Source organism: Emydura macquarii, unplaced genomic scaffold, assembly GCF_026122565.2.
Source record: "Emydura macquarii macquarii isolate MOO-44397 ecotype Brisbane River unplaced genomic scaffold, CSIRO-AGI_Emac_v2 contig_1230, whole genome shotgun sequence".
Lineage (NCBI taxonomy): Eukaryota > Metazoa > Chordata > Testudines > Chelidae > Emydura > Emydura macquarii.
Genome location: NW_027131367.1, coordinates 20,713,151 through 20,729,669, shown reverse-complemented (window position 1 = coordinate 20,729,669; position 16,519 = coordinate 20,713,151). Strand labels below are relative to the sequence as shown.

At 41.7% G+C, this 16,519-nt stretch overlaps 1 protein-coding gene across 1 annotated transcript in view; it reads right to left on the bottom strand.

Moving 5' to 3' along the window:
- DNAH9 (dynein axonemal heavy chain 9) overlaps positions 1 to 16,519 on the bottom strand; it is a 361,000-nt gene that overhangs the window by 194,122 nt on the left and 150,359 nt on the right. Inside the window, exons 43-44 of the mRNA XM_067547747.1 lie at positions 11,255 to 11,451; positions 5,815 to 5,977 (exon numbers count right to left, since the gene is read on the bottom strand). Of these exons, the coding sequence (XP_067403848.1) occupies positions 5,815 to 5,977; positions 11,255 to 11,451 (360 nt within the window). The remainder of the gene's footprint in view (positions 1 to 5,814; positions 5,978 to 11,254; positions 11,452 to 16,519) is intronic.

Genomic DNA, 16,519 nt, shown 5'->3' with positions numbered 1-16,519 from the left:
ACAAGTGCAAATAGATTCTGCCACGCATTTTCTGATCCCATTCTCTAAAAGGACTCAATTACTATCGCGAAGACACATGAGCCTTCTATCAGACTCATAGACTTTAAGGGACCATCGTGATCATCCAGTATGACCTCCTGCACATTGCAAGCCCTAGAACCTCAACCACGCACTCCTGTAACAGACTCATAACCTCTGGCTGAGTTACTGATGTCCTCAAATCATGGTTTAAAGACTTCAAGTTACAGAGAATTCATTATTTACACTAATTCAAACCTACAAGTGACCCATGCCCATGCTTCAGAAGAAGGAGAAAAATCCATAGGGTCTCTGCCAATCCAACCTAAGGAAAAATTCCTTTCCAACCCCAAACATGGCAATCAGTTAGACCCTGAGCATGTGTGCAAGACCCACCAGACAGACATCTGGGAAAGAATTCACTGTAGTAACTCAGAGCCCTGCTCATCTAATGTCCCATCTCTGGCCACTGGGGATATTTGGTACTGGCATTCGCAGGCTATTGCCATTGTAGGCAGTCCCATCAGACCATCCCCATCATAAAGCTGAGTCTTGAAGACAGTTAGGTTTTTTGACCCCACTGCTCCCCTTGGGAGGCTGTTCCAGAACTTTACTCCTCTGATGGTTAGAAACCTTTGTCTAATTTCAAGCCTAAACTTATTGATGGCCAGTTTATATCCACTTGTTCTTGTGTCCACATTGATGATTAACTTAAATAACTCCTCTCCCTCCCTGGTATTTATCCCTCTGGTGTTTTTATGGAGAGCAAACATATCTCCCCTCAGCCTTCTTTTGGTTAGGCTAACCAAGCCAAGTTCTTTGAGTCTCCTTTCATAAGGCAGGTTTTCCATTCCACGGATCATCCTAGTAGCCCTTCTCTGCACCTGTTCCAGTTTTAATTCATCATTCTTAAATCTGGGAGACCAGAATTGCACACAGTATCTCAGATGAGGTCTCACCAGTGCCTTGTACAATGGTACTAACACTTCCCTGTTTCTATTGGAAATACCTCACCTGATGCATCCTAGGATTGCATTAGCCTTTTTCATGACTGCATCACACTGATGGCTCATAGTCAACCTGAGATCAACCAATACACCCAGGTCTTTTTCCTTCTCTGTTGCTTCCAACTGACATGTCCCCAACTCATAGAAAACATTCTTGTTGTTAGCCCCTAAATGCATAACCTTGCACTATTACATTTCATCCCATTTCTATTACTCCAGTTTACAAGGTCATCCAGATCTTCTTGTATGATATTCCAGTATTCCTCCATATTGGCAATACCTCCCAACTTTGGGTCATCCGCAAATTTTATTAATACATTGTCACTTTTTGTGCCAAGATCACTAATAAAAATATTAAATGAGATGGGTTCCAAGACTGATCCCTGAGGAACTGCACTAATAACCTCCCTCCAGCCTGACATTTCATCTTTCAGTATGACCCATTGTAGTGTTTTCTTTAATCCGTTCCTTATCCATCTTTCAATTCTCACATTAATCCCCATCTTCTCCAATTTAATTAATAATCTCCCATATGGAACTGTATCAAATGCCTTACTGAAATCCAAGTAAATTAGGTCTACTGCATTTCCTCTGTCTAAAAAATCAGTTATTGTCTCCTTTCTTAAAAATAGGAACTATGTTAGCAATTCTCCAGTCAGAGGGTCTGACCTCTGAGTTTACAGATTAATTAAAAATCTTTGCTAATGGACTTGCAATTTCATGTGCCAGTTCCTTTACTATTCTTGGATGGAGATTATCCGGGCCCAGATTTAGTCCCATTAAGTTATCTGAGTGGGACTTTCACATCTGATATGGTAATTTCTACCTCCATATCCTCAGTGCCATTAGCCACTGTGCCACTACCCCTAAATTCTTCATTAGCCTCCTTAAAACCGAGGCAAAGTATTTGTTCAGTTGTGGGGCCATACCTAGATAATCTTTAATCTCTGCCCCATTCTCAGTTCTTAGCAGTCCCACTTCTTTCCTTTTTTATTTATATGGCTAGAGAACTTTTTACTACTGGTTTTAATTCTCTTTGCATGGCTGTCTTGGCTTTTGGCAATTCTCACTTTATCCCTACACTTTCTGACCTCCAAGAAGTAGCTTTCCTTGATGATCCCGCCCATCTTCTATTCCTCTTTGTAGGCTTTCTGCTTTCTCTTAAACACCTCTTGGAGATGCTTGCTCATCCAGCTTGGTCTGCAACCCTTACTCACAAATTTTTCCCCTTGCTTGGGATGCAGGCTTCAGATAGCTTCTGCAACTTTGACTTAAATTAATTCCAAGCCTCCTCCACATTCAGATCCTTGAGTTCTTCAGTCCAGTTCACTTCCCTAACTACTTCCCTTATTTTTTTAGTTTGCTCTTTTGAAATCAAGGACCCTTGTTGCAGATCTGTTTTTGTTTATCCTTCCATTTAGTTTAAACTGAACTAGCTCATAATTACTCAAACCAAGGTTGTCCCCTACAACCAGTTCTTCTATGAGTTCCTCACTATTCACCAGTACCAAATCTAAAATGGCATCACCTCTTGTTGGTTCAGTGACTATTTGGTGAAGAAATCTGTCAGCTATCACATCCAGGAAAATCTGGGCCCTACTATTATTAGTAGCACTTGTCCTCCAATCTATATTGGGAAGTGTCCCACAATCAGACAATGGAACAAGGTGCATGCTGGGAAGGGTGGTGATCACCTCCAGTTGAAATGGGAGCTGCACTGGGAAACTGCCCTCAAAGGACACGACAGGGCAGACACCAGACAAAGAGACTCCCCGTGGCAATCCCAAAAGGCACATGGTTTGCCCACATTTAGAACATTTAAGCTCCGCACACCAAATGCTCTTGCCTGAAACAGGCTTCCCTGGAGCATGTCAGTTGTTTGAATTTTCTCTGGTGAATTTTTTCCTGGTATTAGTGAACAAACTGTCCTTCACCTCAAGTGCCAGGGGCCTGGGCGCTGAAACAGGGGGCTTTGCAGTCACCAGGAAGATCTAAGCAGCTACGTTGTGCAGTACAGGATCCTTCCTGAGCAGTCAAGATTTCTTACACTATCCTGCGCACAGGCAGAGCTGTTGTGACTTACTTCCCTTACTGACAATCTTTACACCCTTCGGTTATTTTTAATGCTTATCCAGCAGCAAGTTCGCTGGATAGAGGGGACCGTAGCCCCCAGTCCTGCATCTCAGTAGGTGGAATCAACCTGGAATGTCTCCATTTATGACCCTGCAGCACTAGGAAAGCCATATTGTGTATAGAACACCAGGGAACATTTCTTGAGCACACTATATCCATGGATATGCAGAAAAAACAAAATACATGAGCCTCCTCCTATACTTGGTAAATAAGATTATCTTTGTTTACAGATACATGTGATTTTACCTGTTTTTCAGCTAAATCAGAACCTCTAATGCAAAGTCCAGGGCCCTGAAATACCATCAGATGCCACTGTGACAAGGAGGGGGCTAACCATTGATCCATGATCCAGTTCCATGATCCCAAGATGCCTGGCTCCCAGTAAGAGCAGAGGGCAGGAACAGCTGCTGAGCACACACAGACTGCTGGGGGATTGGGTCCAATTGCCCTGGGAGTGCTTCCATGGGTCCAGTCATTCTCATCCCTCTACATTAACTACATGCATCTTCAGAGGAAAATGCCACACCCATAAAAGTTACAGGGGTTGAGAACACAAACCTGGGTACAGCCGGACCTGTGGAGCCAGGAGTAACACTTCCATTATATCTAAGTCCACATTACGAGATAATGGTGTGATTCCCCTATTCATGCACACATATTTGTGCTAGCTCTCATTAAGCTAGTGTGAGTATAAATAGCTGTACAGCCACAGTAGGGCAGGGAGCAGCAGCAGCGGTGTGAGGGGTACAAAATCGGTAGGTATGCGCTCAGCCATGCTTCTGCTGCTGCTACCCACACTACCACAGCTATGATGCTATCTCTACTCCCACTAGCTGAATCAGAGCTAGCACACGCATATATACAGAAGCAGGGGAATCACACCCCTAGCTTGCAATGTACACAAAGCCTAAGGCATGGAGATGTCCCCATTGCCATGGCATAGAGCACCACACAATCTTAAGTGTATTTATCCTCCCAAACCCCAGGAGGCAGGACAGAGCTATTATCCCCATTGTACAGACGGGGAACTGAGGCACAGAGAGACTATCTGACTTACCCAAACTCACACAGAAGGTTGTGGTAGAGTAGGCACTTGAACTCAGGTGTCCTAGCCTTAGCTAGTGCCACAACCAATGGAACATCCTTCCTCCCCTTTTCAGTGTCTGCCTCGCAATTACGAACGTGAAATAATATTTAAAACACAGCAATACCAAAAGCTGTCACTGTGATTCCATCTTTATTTTCTACAGTCTGAGCTGGCCTTTCCCATTAATTCATGTGAACAGAATACAGTGGCAATAGAAGGGAGCTCAGGATCATATATTGGCCCTAGCTTTTGAAACACTTTTAGAACTTCAATAGGTAAATATGGCTCTACCAAGGAACATCATTTGTTACATTCACTACAGGATACCTAGAATAAGTGAATTATAGTATAAGAATGTTACGTGCCAACGGCAGACTGAGCCATCTGTCACCATCTTGCTCTTTTAAACCCACAAAAAAATAATCAAGCGGTATTTCATGAATTCCTTTAGAATGGAAACCAAGTGAAGGGAATGTCAAATAACCTTCCACCCTCACAGAGCCCGAACAAAGAACATGCTCTGAAAACAAGCTTCTGAACATAAGAATCAGAGTATACTCTTTGTGGGAAGAGCAGGCTACCTAACAAATCAGGAGGACAACAGCCAGATTATGCTAGGACCCTTTTCACAGGTGGAACTGAATGAGTGAGGATAGAAAGGGTAAGGATGATTACACAAACATGTCAGAAAACAAGACAAACTGATCAGTGCTGCAAGGTTATCTGAAGGGAGATGATGTAACATTAAATGAAAACTCCAATGATTCCTCATAATACAACTGATTATTGACTAAATCTCCAAAAGCCAAATCTTGCAGTCCCCACACAGGCAAAACTCCAGCTGAAGTCAATGACTCTAAATAAGAATACCAAAGCGTTTAAAAATGAGCTTTCAAAGCTCTGAAGAGATTTACTGCTGATTTGCTATCGCCAGAGCTATAAATGGTCTCCAGCAGGCGCTCCAGTCTGATGATACAGGCCAGGATTTGGAGAATGTAGCTCCAGTTTGCCTTGGTGGGAAAGCAGGGAGATATTGCAAAAACAAGTTCTAATTTTTTTAAAACAAAATCTACATCATTTATCAGCAGCTAAAACATTTATAAATCATTCAGTTTACATCAAACAAAACTCTCACAACTTTCAATTCACTGTTTGACAGAAAATCTATTGTAAGGGCCCATGTGCTACTTCCCTACTCATATAGCCTTCAAGAGGTTGGGAGATGAACTGGATATGACTTAATAAATCTCTCCCACCTCTAGCTATCTCATTCCACAGCAGATTACACCCAGGTTAATTAATTATTCTTTTTATTTTTTACAATAGTAATAATTTATTATTATATTAATCAATAAATCATCATCGACTCTCAATAGCCCTTTTCAGGTAAAGAGCAGTGAACCAACATTAGCTGATGAATTTGAGAGAATTACTCTTCTTTGCAATCCAAGTGGAATCTCTTTTCATGTACACTGGAGGTTTCTTCAACACACAAAAAAGACAAAGCTCTGTGTGGAAGAAGTAAAATTTCCTGTTTCCTCTCCTTTCCCCCTTTCCCCCACCACCTACCTTCAGGTCAGGGATTCCGTAGCCTTTCCTCAGAGTGATCTGGAAAACCTCCAATGAGCTAATGAAAGCTGCAAGTCTTGTCAGGCTCTGCTTCCCGCTTCCACCGACACCAACCAACAGTGCGTTTCCTCTGGGGGATTCTAAGATACGATTGATGCGGCAACTAAATTGAAGCATATAGAATCTCTGGTCAAGGAGACTTTTTGTTTCCATATGGAGCATTTCAATACATATTTTACTGAATAACAAATTAGTCTGAGAATAGAATGCAGAAGCACAGCAGCAGTGTCAGCCTAAGGGACACGTCTGCAATCGATACTCTTTGGGTGAGATCTGTAGTAAATAATGCAACCAACCAGTAAATGGTTCTATGGCAATTCAGAGCTCCCCAGACTCCCATTTCTGGGCTCATAGGCTGCATGATGATGTTCAGGAACATCTTACAGTAAAAGTCCATTGTTCATTTACATGGAGCATGGGTCAAAACAGACTATGCTGCTGTGTAAATGTGCTCTGACTAGTCCCTCTAGTAGACATTTCCTCTCAGAAAATGTCCGAGATCCACATTAATTATGGACTTGACAACACTGGTGAGCTCTTAGTCACATGAGGAGTGCCATTCTGTGTTATCAATAACTTCATCAGTATGAATCCCTTCTAGGAAAGCTCTGTCAATACTTCTTCCTTATCAAAACTACTAATTCTTTAAAGGCCAGATTCTGCCACTCTAGCTCAAACTGAGTGGCTTTTACACATGGGGTAGTCTCACTGAGAACATACTCAAGGATCAGGCCCTAAATAAAGATTAATAGATTATAAAGGCAGAGTGCTGTGATCATCTAGTTTGCACTCTGGCATAACACAGGCCAACAGTCTTCCCTGAGTCAATTCCTGTTTGGACTAGACTATATTCTTCAGAAGAAGTGTGCTAACAAAGAAGAGTGAGCTAATTATGTGATGATACATCTGAGAACATTCAACAGGAAACACTGTAGAAGTAAATCACTGAATTGTGCAATGGAAAAATTACTTGCTTCTTCCTTGGCCTCCTAATTTGAGTTTGCTGACATCATGAAACATTTTATTTGAAACAGTTTTGTTCAATGAGATATTTTCCTTTAAAATGTCAAACAGGTGGCTGAGGCACAGGACTGGAGTATGTTAGTGAAAACTCTAAATTCCACTGAAAGATTTTCAATTTAAAGGCAACCACCAAAGTTTTTTTTTGTGTTTGTTTGTTTGTTTGTTTCTGTTAAGTTTCTCCACTTTCTCTGCACCTGAGATTCATGGTTCAGGGAGCTCCACTTCTACTTTATTTATTTTGGTCAGAACCTCTGTTTTTATGATTGTTTAAATTCAAACGAGTGGCTCTGACCCCCCTCAGGAAAACTCGGAGCGAGAGGAACTTAAATTCCACCTGAATGACATCATTGCTACCAACTGGGTGAGCAGATGCAAACAGCATTCCCCTCTCTCTAGATCACACCTTCTTCACTTATACATTGACCACACAGTCTCCAGGCTACAGTTGTTACAGTGCCGCCTCCCAGCAGGAAGGAGAAAAATCTCACTCACTAGCAAGAGTTCAGATCACAATGCAGTGATTAACATGTCCATGGGTCTGTGATGTCACTTTCACAGAAAGTGAAAGTGACACAAGCTGCTGAGGTCAATGGGGCGTGTCCAACCAACAAACTTCAAGGAAATATGGAAAAATAGCAGAAAAGGGTTTATTCACTTTTTGGAAATATCAGGATGACAGAAACATACATGAAACTTGTGGCAATTAGAAAAATTTTAAAAAATACTGAGAGTCCTGTGGCACCTTAAAGGCTAACAAATGTTGATGCATCTGACGAAGTGGGTTTCTGCCCACAAAAGTTTATGCCCAAATAAATGTGTTAGTCTTTAAGGTGCCACAGGACCCCCCTGTGTTTTGCTAAGAACAGACTAACACGGCTACCCCTCTAGAACTCAAAAAATACTGCAGGTCACCTTTAAAAAACATTAGGGTAGTGGCAGATTGACCCCCTTGAGGGCTGAAGTCTCTGCTCCACAACACTGGCTCAGCAAGGACAGAAACAATGGAAGCTCCGTCCCAAACCACCACTCCTTGCCCGTGTGCTTTGATTACAGCCTAGGGAGGCCATTATGAAAGGCAATCTCATGCCCAGTCTCATTCAGTCTACAGCCTCTCTGCTGACACTGCCAACAAGTGAGGACAAGTAGGATAAGGGATTTTTAGACACCTGCCCTGAGATCTGAACTGAGACCAGCACCTTGGTATTCCAGAACCCACGAACTATTCCATTAACTAACTCACAGCATGGCTGATTTTACCAGTAATAAAAAGTATAAAAGTGTCATCCCAGACCCAGAGGGATGTCTATCCCACCTGCCATGCACACTGAAAAGCAGCAGAGAGATTCTCTGGAAACAGTTCCATTGTCTGCCTACATACGTGTCTGGGTCTTAATTTCCATACAACAAAGCCAACAGGATAAAATACTGATTTTTAACTGTTTGCAATCAATTGGGACATTTCTTTTGAAGATTTAGACTTGCTATTTTCTCTCTTTTCATTCGGGTGGCTAAGAACACAATGAAAACACTGTGGGCGCGGGGACAAAGGATGTCAGCGCTGGGCCACATTCCTGGGGGGCTGGGAGTTGGGCACAGGCTTTGGACACAAATTGTCCTCTGTGGGACCCCTGACTTGGGCTAAAAAGGCCATGTACCACATAAGCAATAATCATGTGCAAACCACAGCAATTTCCTTGCTTTGGAATTAGGGAGAGGTACCAGAGGTAACAGGGTTATAATGTCCCCCCTTTTCTATTCCTCCCCTCACCATCTGGAAGAAGACGGTGATAAGAAGTGCTTTCTCAGACAGCATGCCTGTTAAAGAAAGTTCAGATTATCTTCCCCCTTGTTCTCCCCTTGCAGTTGGTTCCTTAAGGAAATTTATGGTCATTCCTGCTGTCAAGATAGCCAAATTCACAGCAAAAATGCATATGCCATGCAGGTTAAGTGGTAAAGAACAAACAGGGGCGGGTATAATTATATGCCTCCCATAGCCATTAATATTCATTTGATAACCATTTATATCACCAATAGGGGTTTTATGGGGCGTTGTAGAAGTGTGTGCATTTACATATTATTTTAAATAAAAAGTTGTAGAATAGTGAACTCGGGGCTCACTTTGTTGGGAGCGAGGCAAAGGAAACGAATGGACTAGAAGCTGTAACCCAATAAACGCTCCTTATCACTCCACCCGGCTCAATCTCTCTCTTCAACTGACCCTGCAACAAACACCAGCCAGTTTTGTTCCTCTCCAAAGAAACTTTAACTACTTGTAATTCATATTCGATCAGTTCTCTCTCCTAGTCACGTCTGGAATAAGAGAATAATTCATTTAAGTGAGGTTGGGATCCATGAGACCCCCCTCATGAGAGTCAGCTGGTCTGCTTGTTTAATTTTGTTTCTCATCAGGTTCATCATTACTTTCAGAGCAATGAGCCAAACACTGATAAAATCAGTAATTATGAAAGTACAGGTGTGTGGGTAAGGCCAGGAAATGTTTAGTGATTAGCACAGATGGATTTGAACTCTTGAACAACTTGGTCATTTAGCCACTAACTGTATTTAACTCCTGAAGTTTAGGAATTAAATCTTGGGTCAGGACTACTAGCTCGTATTTGTGATACAGTTAGATGGACCACCTGCTGGGGGTGAAGGAGGAGGAGAGCAAGGAGGAATGTGAAAACAAACTTTAAAAATCAGAGCTTTTTCTCTTGATCTTTTACTGTATTTAGTGGTCGACTGCTATCAGATTTGGTCAAGCAATTCATCTCTGGTGCACAGGGAACACAAGAGAGAAAAAGACAGAGGCAACATTTACATCACAAATCTGAAAAAATTCTAATACTCAAAGTGCCTGTGTATGTGTCTGCCTTATGCATGGAATACAAAAGCAAGTACAGTGCCAAGAGTTTGATGATCCAAGCAAGTCTTTGCTGAAGATAAACTGCTACTTAATAACTGAACGGAATAAAAGCATCATAGCATGAAGCAATATTATGGTTTTATTAAATATCAAGGCACTATGCTGCAGGAAATGAAAGGTTGGTGAGCTCCCAGGGCTCAAAGGAGTATTGGGATAGATCAAAGGATTGTGACTGTTGTTCTTTTCTATGACAGTGATTGGATTGGTTTCCTGGTACTTAAGGAACTGTGAGACCACCCTTTCCTAATGAAAAGAGTATTGTTTCAGTGTAGCTAATGGGGCTCTAGTGCTCTGCTGGTTCAGAGATTGAATTACATACACATTCATATACATAATATATAAACACACAGAGTAACATTTTCAAAACCACCGACGCTCCCAACTTCCACTGATTTCACTTAGGTGAACCTAATTCACTTAGGTGCTATTGACAGTCCCACTAGGCACCGAGCAAAGGTATTCAGTGCCTAAAGGTGCAGATATGTGCCTATTGGGATTGTCAAAAGGGCTAAGCAGTTTAGGTGTCTAAGTACCATTGAAATCAATTGCTTAGAAACTTTTAACCATCCAAACAGGCACCTCTCTGCAACTTCAGGCACCTAATACCTTTGAAAATCTGCCCCTAAGTCACTTTTGAAAGTGTGACTTAGGAGCCTAAGTCAGGTACGGTCTTTCAAAAATTTTACCCATGTACCAATTTTCCAAATTGGGTGATTCACAGACTTTAAGGTCAAAAGGGACCAATATGATCATCTAGTCTGACCTCCTGCACAACACAGCCACCGCACCTCACCCATCCACTCCTGCAATAGACCCCTAACCTATGACTGAATTATTGACGTCCTCAAATCATGGTTTAAAGACTTCAAGGTGCAGAGAATCCACCAGCAAGTGACCCATGCCCCATGCTACCTAGGTTTCTTTCTTGCACACTGATGCAATCCAACTCGCATTTAACACACATAATAGGGCGCCTATGTACTGAATTGAGACTGGCATGCACAACTGAGTACCCTACTTAGGCAACCCCATTTGAAAATTAACACCTATGTGTAATTCATATTTGTATTACTACGGTGCTCGCTCTCAGAGGGTTTCAAAGTGTTCTCCAAACATCGATGAGAAAGAAGCTTCCAACCCCCCAGGAGACAGGAAATCCCCAGTGGACAGATGGGAAGCTGAGGCAAACAGAGATTAATGTCCAATTTTTCAAAGGTGGCTGCTAACTGGAAGAGCCCCTAGTTTGCACATTTGATTTGAAATACGCAGGCTCTGATCCTTCAGGGGTGCTGCTCTCCGACAGCTCCTCCTGACATCATGAATTAGGACTGCTCATCCTCTGAAAACATGAACAGAAATACATTGTACAGACCATCTCCAAAGAAATGTAGGCTGGTGATGCTGGAAGAGTATGAAGATAGAAAATCCTCTTACACATGGCACATGGCATCTTCAAAGAGCACCAGGTTCATGGCAGCATTGACCTCATTGTGGTTATCCAAGGCTTCCACGAGGATCTGATTCAATGACTCCCAGGTCTGAACAGGCATGTATTTGGGTTCCCCAACACCTCTAGCAAAATGGCAATACATGTTCATCTTCTTGGCCTCCTCTAGAGTCTCCTCGATTTCCTGCCAACGAAAGGCAAAAGGGAAATACAGAATGCCCTCTTCCTAATTCACCAAAGGGAAAGCTCTTTTCAGGATAGCAGATCAATGCGATCCCCTCACCAGGTGAGACAGGGAGCCTAGTTTGAGGATCCCACTGGGTTTAGATGTGAGATAGGCACCTGGCCCCTAGACTGAGGTAGCTGTGCACATGGTTATTGGCAGAAACTTAGACACCATGGGGACTCTGATGGTGAAAATGTGGGTGCCTAAGAAATTTAGACATCTATAGAGTTAAGCAGCAGCTGAATGGACATCTGAGGATCTCAGTGATGCCTAAATGTTGGGTTTACGGGCCTAAGTCCTCTTCTGGATCTGGATCATAGGGCAAGATTTTTAAACATATTGAGGCACCTAAAGATGCAGTTAGGCAGCTACTGGGATTCCCAAAAGTGCCTAGGCACCTACCCCCCATTGATTTAAAAGACAATGGGAATAAGACTCCTAAATCACATATGCACTTTTGAAAGGGTTACCCCAAATGTCCGGCACTATGAACAAATATTATTCCTCAGATGATACAATTTTTTCTATACCTTCGCTTCAAATATGTATCTAAGCATAATCACAGCTCACAGATTCAAATCCTGCATTGCAAAGCATCCATGTAATGGTGCAGAGTTAAAGGGGCAGAGCAAACCTTCACTTTTGTGTTTCCTGACTTCAGGATGTTTCATCATATGCTCGGAGGCACTTACAGTAACCACAATATAATTTCAGGAAGTTCAGCCATCTAAAGGCAAGGATCATAATGAAAACTAGTACTGGGACATTATGCTTTAGAAATGGAGAGTTTTTTGTAAAAAAACCCAAAAACTCTAATATAAAAAATGAGGACATTTAAATCTTTTGTATTCAGCTTGGTGGCTGCTCAAGCATCTCATAGCAGCATCATGGAAGGCATATATCCGCCCCTAAACACAAAGTAGAAGCAGGAAGGTTGAGTGACAAGGTACAAGAGGGTACTAAAGCCAAACAATTATCTTTCAAAAAAGTAAAAATTCAGCCCAATTGAAATAAATCAATCTATGGTTAGCAAAATGTAAAACTGAAATTAGGAGGGCTAAGAAGGAATTTGAAAAGTAAATAGTCATTGTCATAAAAACAAAGAGGAACACAGCAATTGCCAGATTAGCTCCAACAGTGGCCAGTGCCCGATGTGTTAGAGGAGGAGGAGTAAGAACCCTGCGGTAGGCAAGTGTGGGGTATTCTGCCTTGCGCATCAGTCTGATCCTGGTCTCTAGTAGGTAGAGATCAACTAAAGCCCTTGAAATGAAGGGATGGATAATCTTCCATCCAATTTTTTACTATAATGAATTATGGTCACTCTGGATATTCTTGTGATCCATATCAACGTCCAATTCCTTTCTGAATCTTGCTAAATTCTTAGGCTCAATGACTTTCTGCAAGTGAGTGCCACAGTCTAATTACACATTGTGTGAAAAGGATGTCCTCTTACCAATTCTGAATTTCATTAACTTTCCCCATGTTCTTGTGTTATGAGATAGAGAGAACAGATGCTCCTGATCTCCCATCTCTAGACCATCCATTATCTGATAGACTTTTAACATGTCCCCTCTTATTTCTCTCCTTAGCAATGTAATAATCCTAATCTTTTCAATCTATCTTCATATGAGGGTTTTTCTAGGCCTTTCTCCTTGCTCTGCACTGAACCCCCATCAGTTCTACAATATCCTATTGTGAGATGCTGCACCACAAGAGGGCAGCAGGAGCAATTGCAGGAGAATAAGGGCACTGCAAGGAAGCTACACCAAATGACAATTTTTTAATCAACAGTGAATGTTTTTCTGAAAGATCTGCTCTAGGAAGAAGTTCTCTGGCCTGTGTTATACAGGAGGTCAGACTAAATTATCACAATGGCCCCTTCTAGCCTTGGAAGCTATCCTATTTCTCTTGCATCAGCTATCACCAGAAAGGGGGGGTCAAGGAAGTGCCTAATCTTTTCAGGTAATAGAAATGAGGCCCTGTCACAGGTGGAGCTATAGAAAGAGTTGATGCTGAAACAAATTAGCAATGATCAAGAAAAGGGGTGAATGGTGAGGTGGCAACGTTTACAGAAGACACAAAATTATTTAAGTTAGACAAGACGGAGAAAGCTCTGAGGAACTTCCAACATCCCCGACTCTGGCAGTTGGGTTGCACTAGTGGAGATGAAATTCAGTCATGATAAATGCAACATTATGCACATCGGAAGGAATAATGTGAAGTATCCACACACCTCACTGGGTTCTAAATAAACTCTCCCCACTCAGGAACCAGAGCTGGCTGTTATTGTGGACAGCTCCATAAAAACCTCTCTTCTATGTGCAATGATGGCCATAAAGCAAACCAAGTGTGAGGGTACTCAAGGAAAGGAATAAAATATAACACTGAAAATATTATAATGTTATTATATAAATCTCTGGTTCAGCCTCTCCTGTAGAAATATATTTAATTCTGGTCACTCTATTGAAAAAGATATAGCAAAAGTAGAGATGGTTCAGAGAGAGGCAAAGAGAATGGTTAGAGGCTTGGTAAAACTCCTCTAGGAAGAGAAAATGAAAAGATTGGGACTGTTTAGCAAACAAAAGTAAACGTCAAAACCATTAAACCTATTAAAGATCAAAATAAATGTGCACAAAAGGAGATATTTGCATATGGTACTTACAACATCATGTTTTAAGAATGTGGTATTTGAACCAGTAAGTTTGGAAATCACTGATCTAGATAGAAGAAGAGTAGGGAAGCCTGCCAAACAATGAGTGGAGCCTCTGGGTAAATGAGGTAGCAAAGAAAAACTTGAGAAAGATAAAGGCTTCCGAAGAAGCTAAATGAATTCTTTGCATCATTCTTTACTGAAGAGAATGTGAGGGAGATTCCCACATCTGAGCCATTCTTTCTGGGTGACAGAGCTGAGGAACTGTCCCAGATTGACATGTCAGTTCAGAAGGTTTCAGAACAAATTGATAAATTAAACAGTAATAAGTCACCAGGACCAGATGGTATTCACAAAACCAAGAGTTCTGAAGGAACTCAAATATCAAATTGCAGAACTACTAATTGGTATGTAACCTATCACTTACATCAGCTTCTGTACCAGATTATTGGAAGATATGTAATTGACACCAATTTTTAAAAAAAGGTTCCAGAGGTGACCTTGGCGATTACAGGCCAGTATGCCTAACTTCCATACCAAGCAAATTGGTTGAAACTATAGTAAAGAACAGAATTATCAGACACATGATTTGTGAGAGAAGGGTCAACACAGTTTTTGTAAAGGGAAATCAAGCCTCACCAATCCATTAAAATTCTTTAAGGATGTCAGCAAACATGTGGAAATGGGTGATCTTGTCGATATGGTGTACTTGGACTTTCAAACAGCCTTGACAAGGTCCCTAACAAAATGTTCTGCAAAGTAAGCAGACATGGGATAAGAGGGAAGGCCCTCTCCTGGATCAGTAACTGGTTAAAAGATAGGAAACAAGGGTAAAAATAAATTATCAGTTTTCAGAATGGAGAGAGATAAATAGTGAGGTCCTCCAAGGATCTGTACTGGGTCCAGTGCTGTTCAACATATTCAGAAACAATCTGGAAAAAGAGGTAAACGGTGAGGTTGTAAAATTGTCAAATGATACAAAATTACTCAAGATGGTTAAGTCCAAAGCAGATTGTGAAGAGTTACAAAGGGATCTCACAAACCTGGGTGATTGGGTAACAAAATGGCAGATGAAATTCAATGTTGATAAATGTAAAGTCAAAAAAGCTAACAGAATGTTAGGAACCATTAGGAAAGGGACAGATAATAAGACAGAAAATATAATGACACTATAGAAATCCACAGTAGGTTCACACCTTGAATGCTGCATGCAGTTCTGGCTGCCCTGTCTCAAAGAAGATATTTTAAAATTGAAAAAGATACAGAGAAACAGGAAAGAGCAACAAAAATGATTAGGGGCATGGAACAGTTTCCCTATGAGGAAAGATTAAAAAGACAGACTGTTCAGCTTGGAAAAGAGACCATTAAGTGGGGATATGACAAAGGTGTATGAAATCATGAATGGTGTGGAGAAAATGTATACGGAAGTGTTATTTACTTCTTCTCATAACACAAGAACTAGGGGTCACCCAATTAAATTAGTGGGCAGCAGGTTTAAAACAAACAAAGAAATACTTTTTCATACAACACACAGTCAACCTGTGGAACTCATTGCCAAATGATGTTATGAAGGCCAAAACCATAACAGGGTTCAAAAAAGAACTAGATAATTTCATGGAAGATTGGTCCATCAATGGCTATTAGCCAAAATGGTCAAGGATGATTGCCCTGTTCTATTCATTTGCTCTGAAGCACCTGGCATTGGCCACTGTTGGAAGGCAGGATCCTGGGCTAGATAGACCATTGGTATGACCCCGTATGGTCGCTCTTATGTTTTTATGAGTAAAAGGCGACTTAATAAGAGAACACAAACTAGCAGAAGCCAGTACATGGGTTGCGCTCCTATTAATCCTCCTTCATAATACAAAAATGAAAGACAAAATCCACACCCCGGTGTGATGCAATTAAACTGACCTAACCCCTGATGTAGACAGCACTAGGTCAATGGGAGAATTCTTCCATCAACTTAGCTACTGCCTCTCGGGGAGGTGGAGTACCTATGCCAATTGGGAGAACCCCTCCTATGAGCATAGGTTGCATCTTCACTGAAGCGCTGCAGTGGTGCAGCTGCTGCGCTTTAAGTGTAGACAAGCCCTGGGAAACAGACTCAGAGAAAGGTGCAGTGATTAGTCCTAAGTCACACAGCTAGCCCGTGGCAGAGCTGAGGAGAGACCACAGAAGCCTGGGCATCCTGCCCTGTGTTCTTCCCAACAGTGTCCATCTCAAAACAGATAAGGGAGCTTGAGCAGATTTCGGGTCCAGTTATTTTTTTCCTAAATCCACCTCAGCCTCCAGTGCAGCTTACCCACTGAGAGGTTATCCCAGAGCGTGTTAATCTGAGAAACCCCAACTGTTTATCACCTTACATCTTACTTA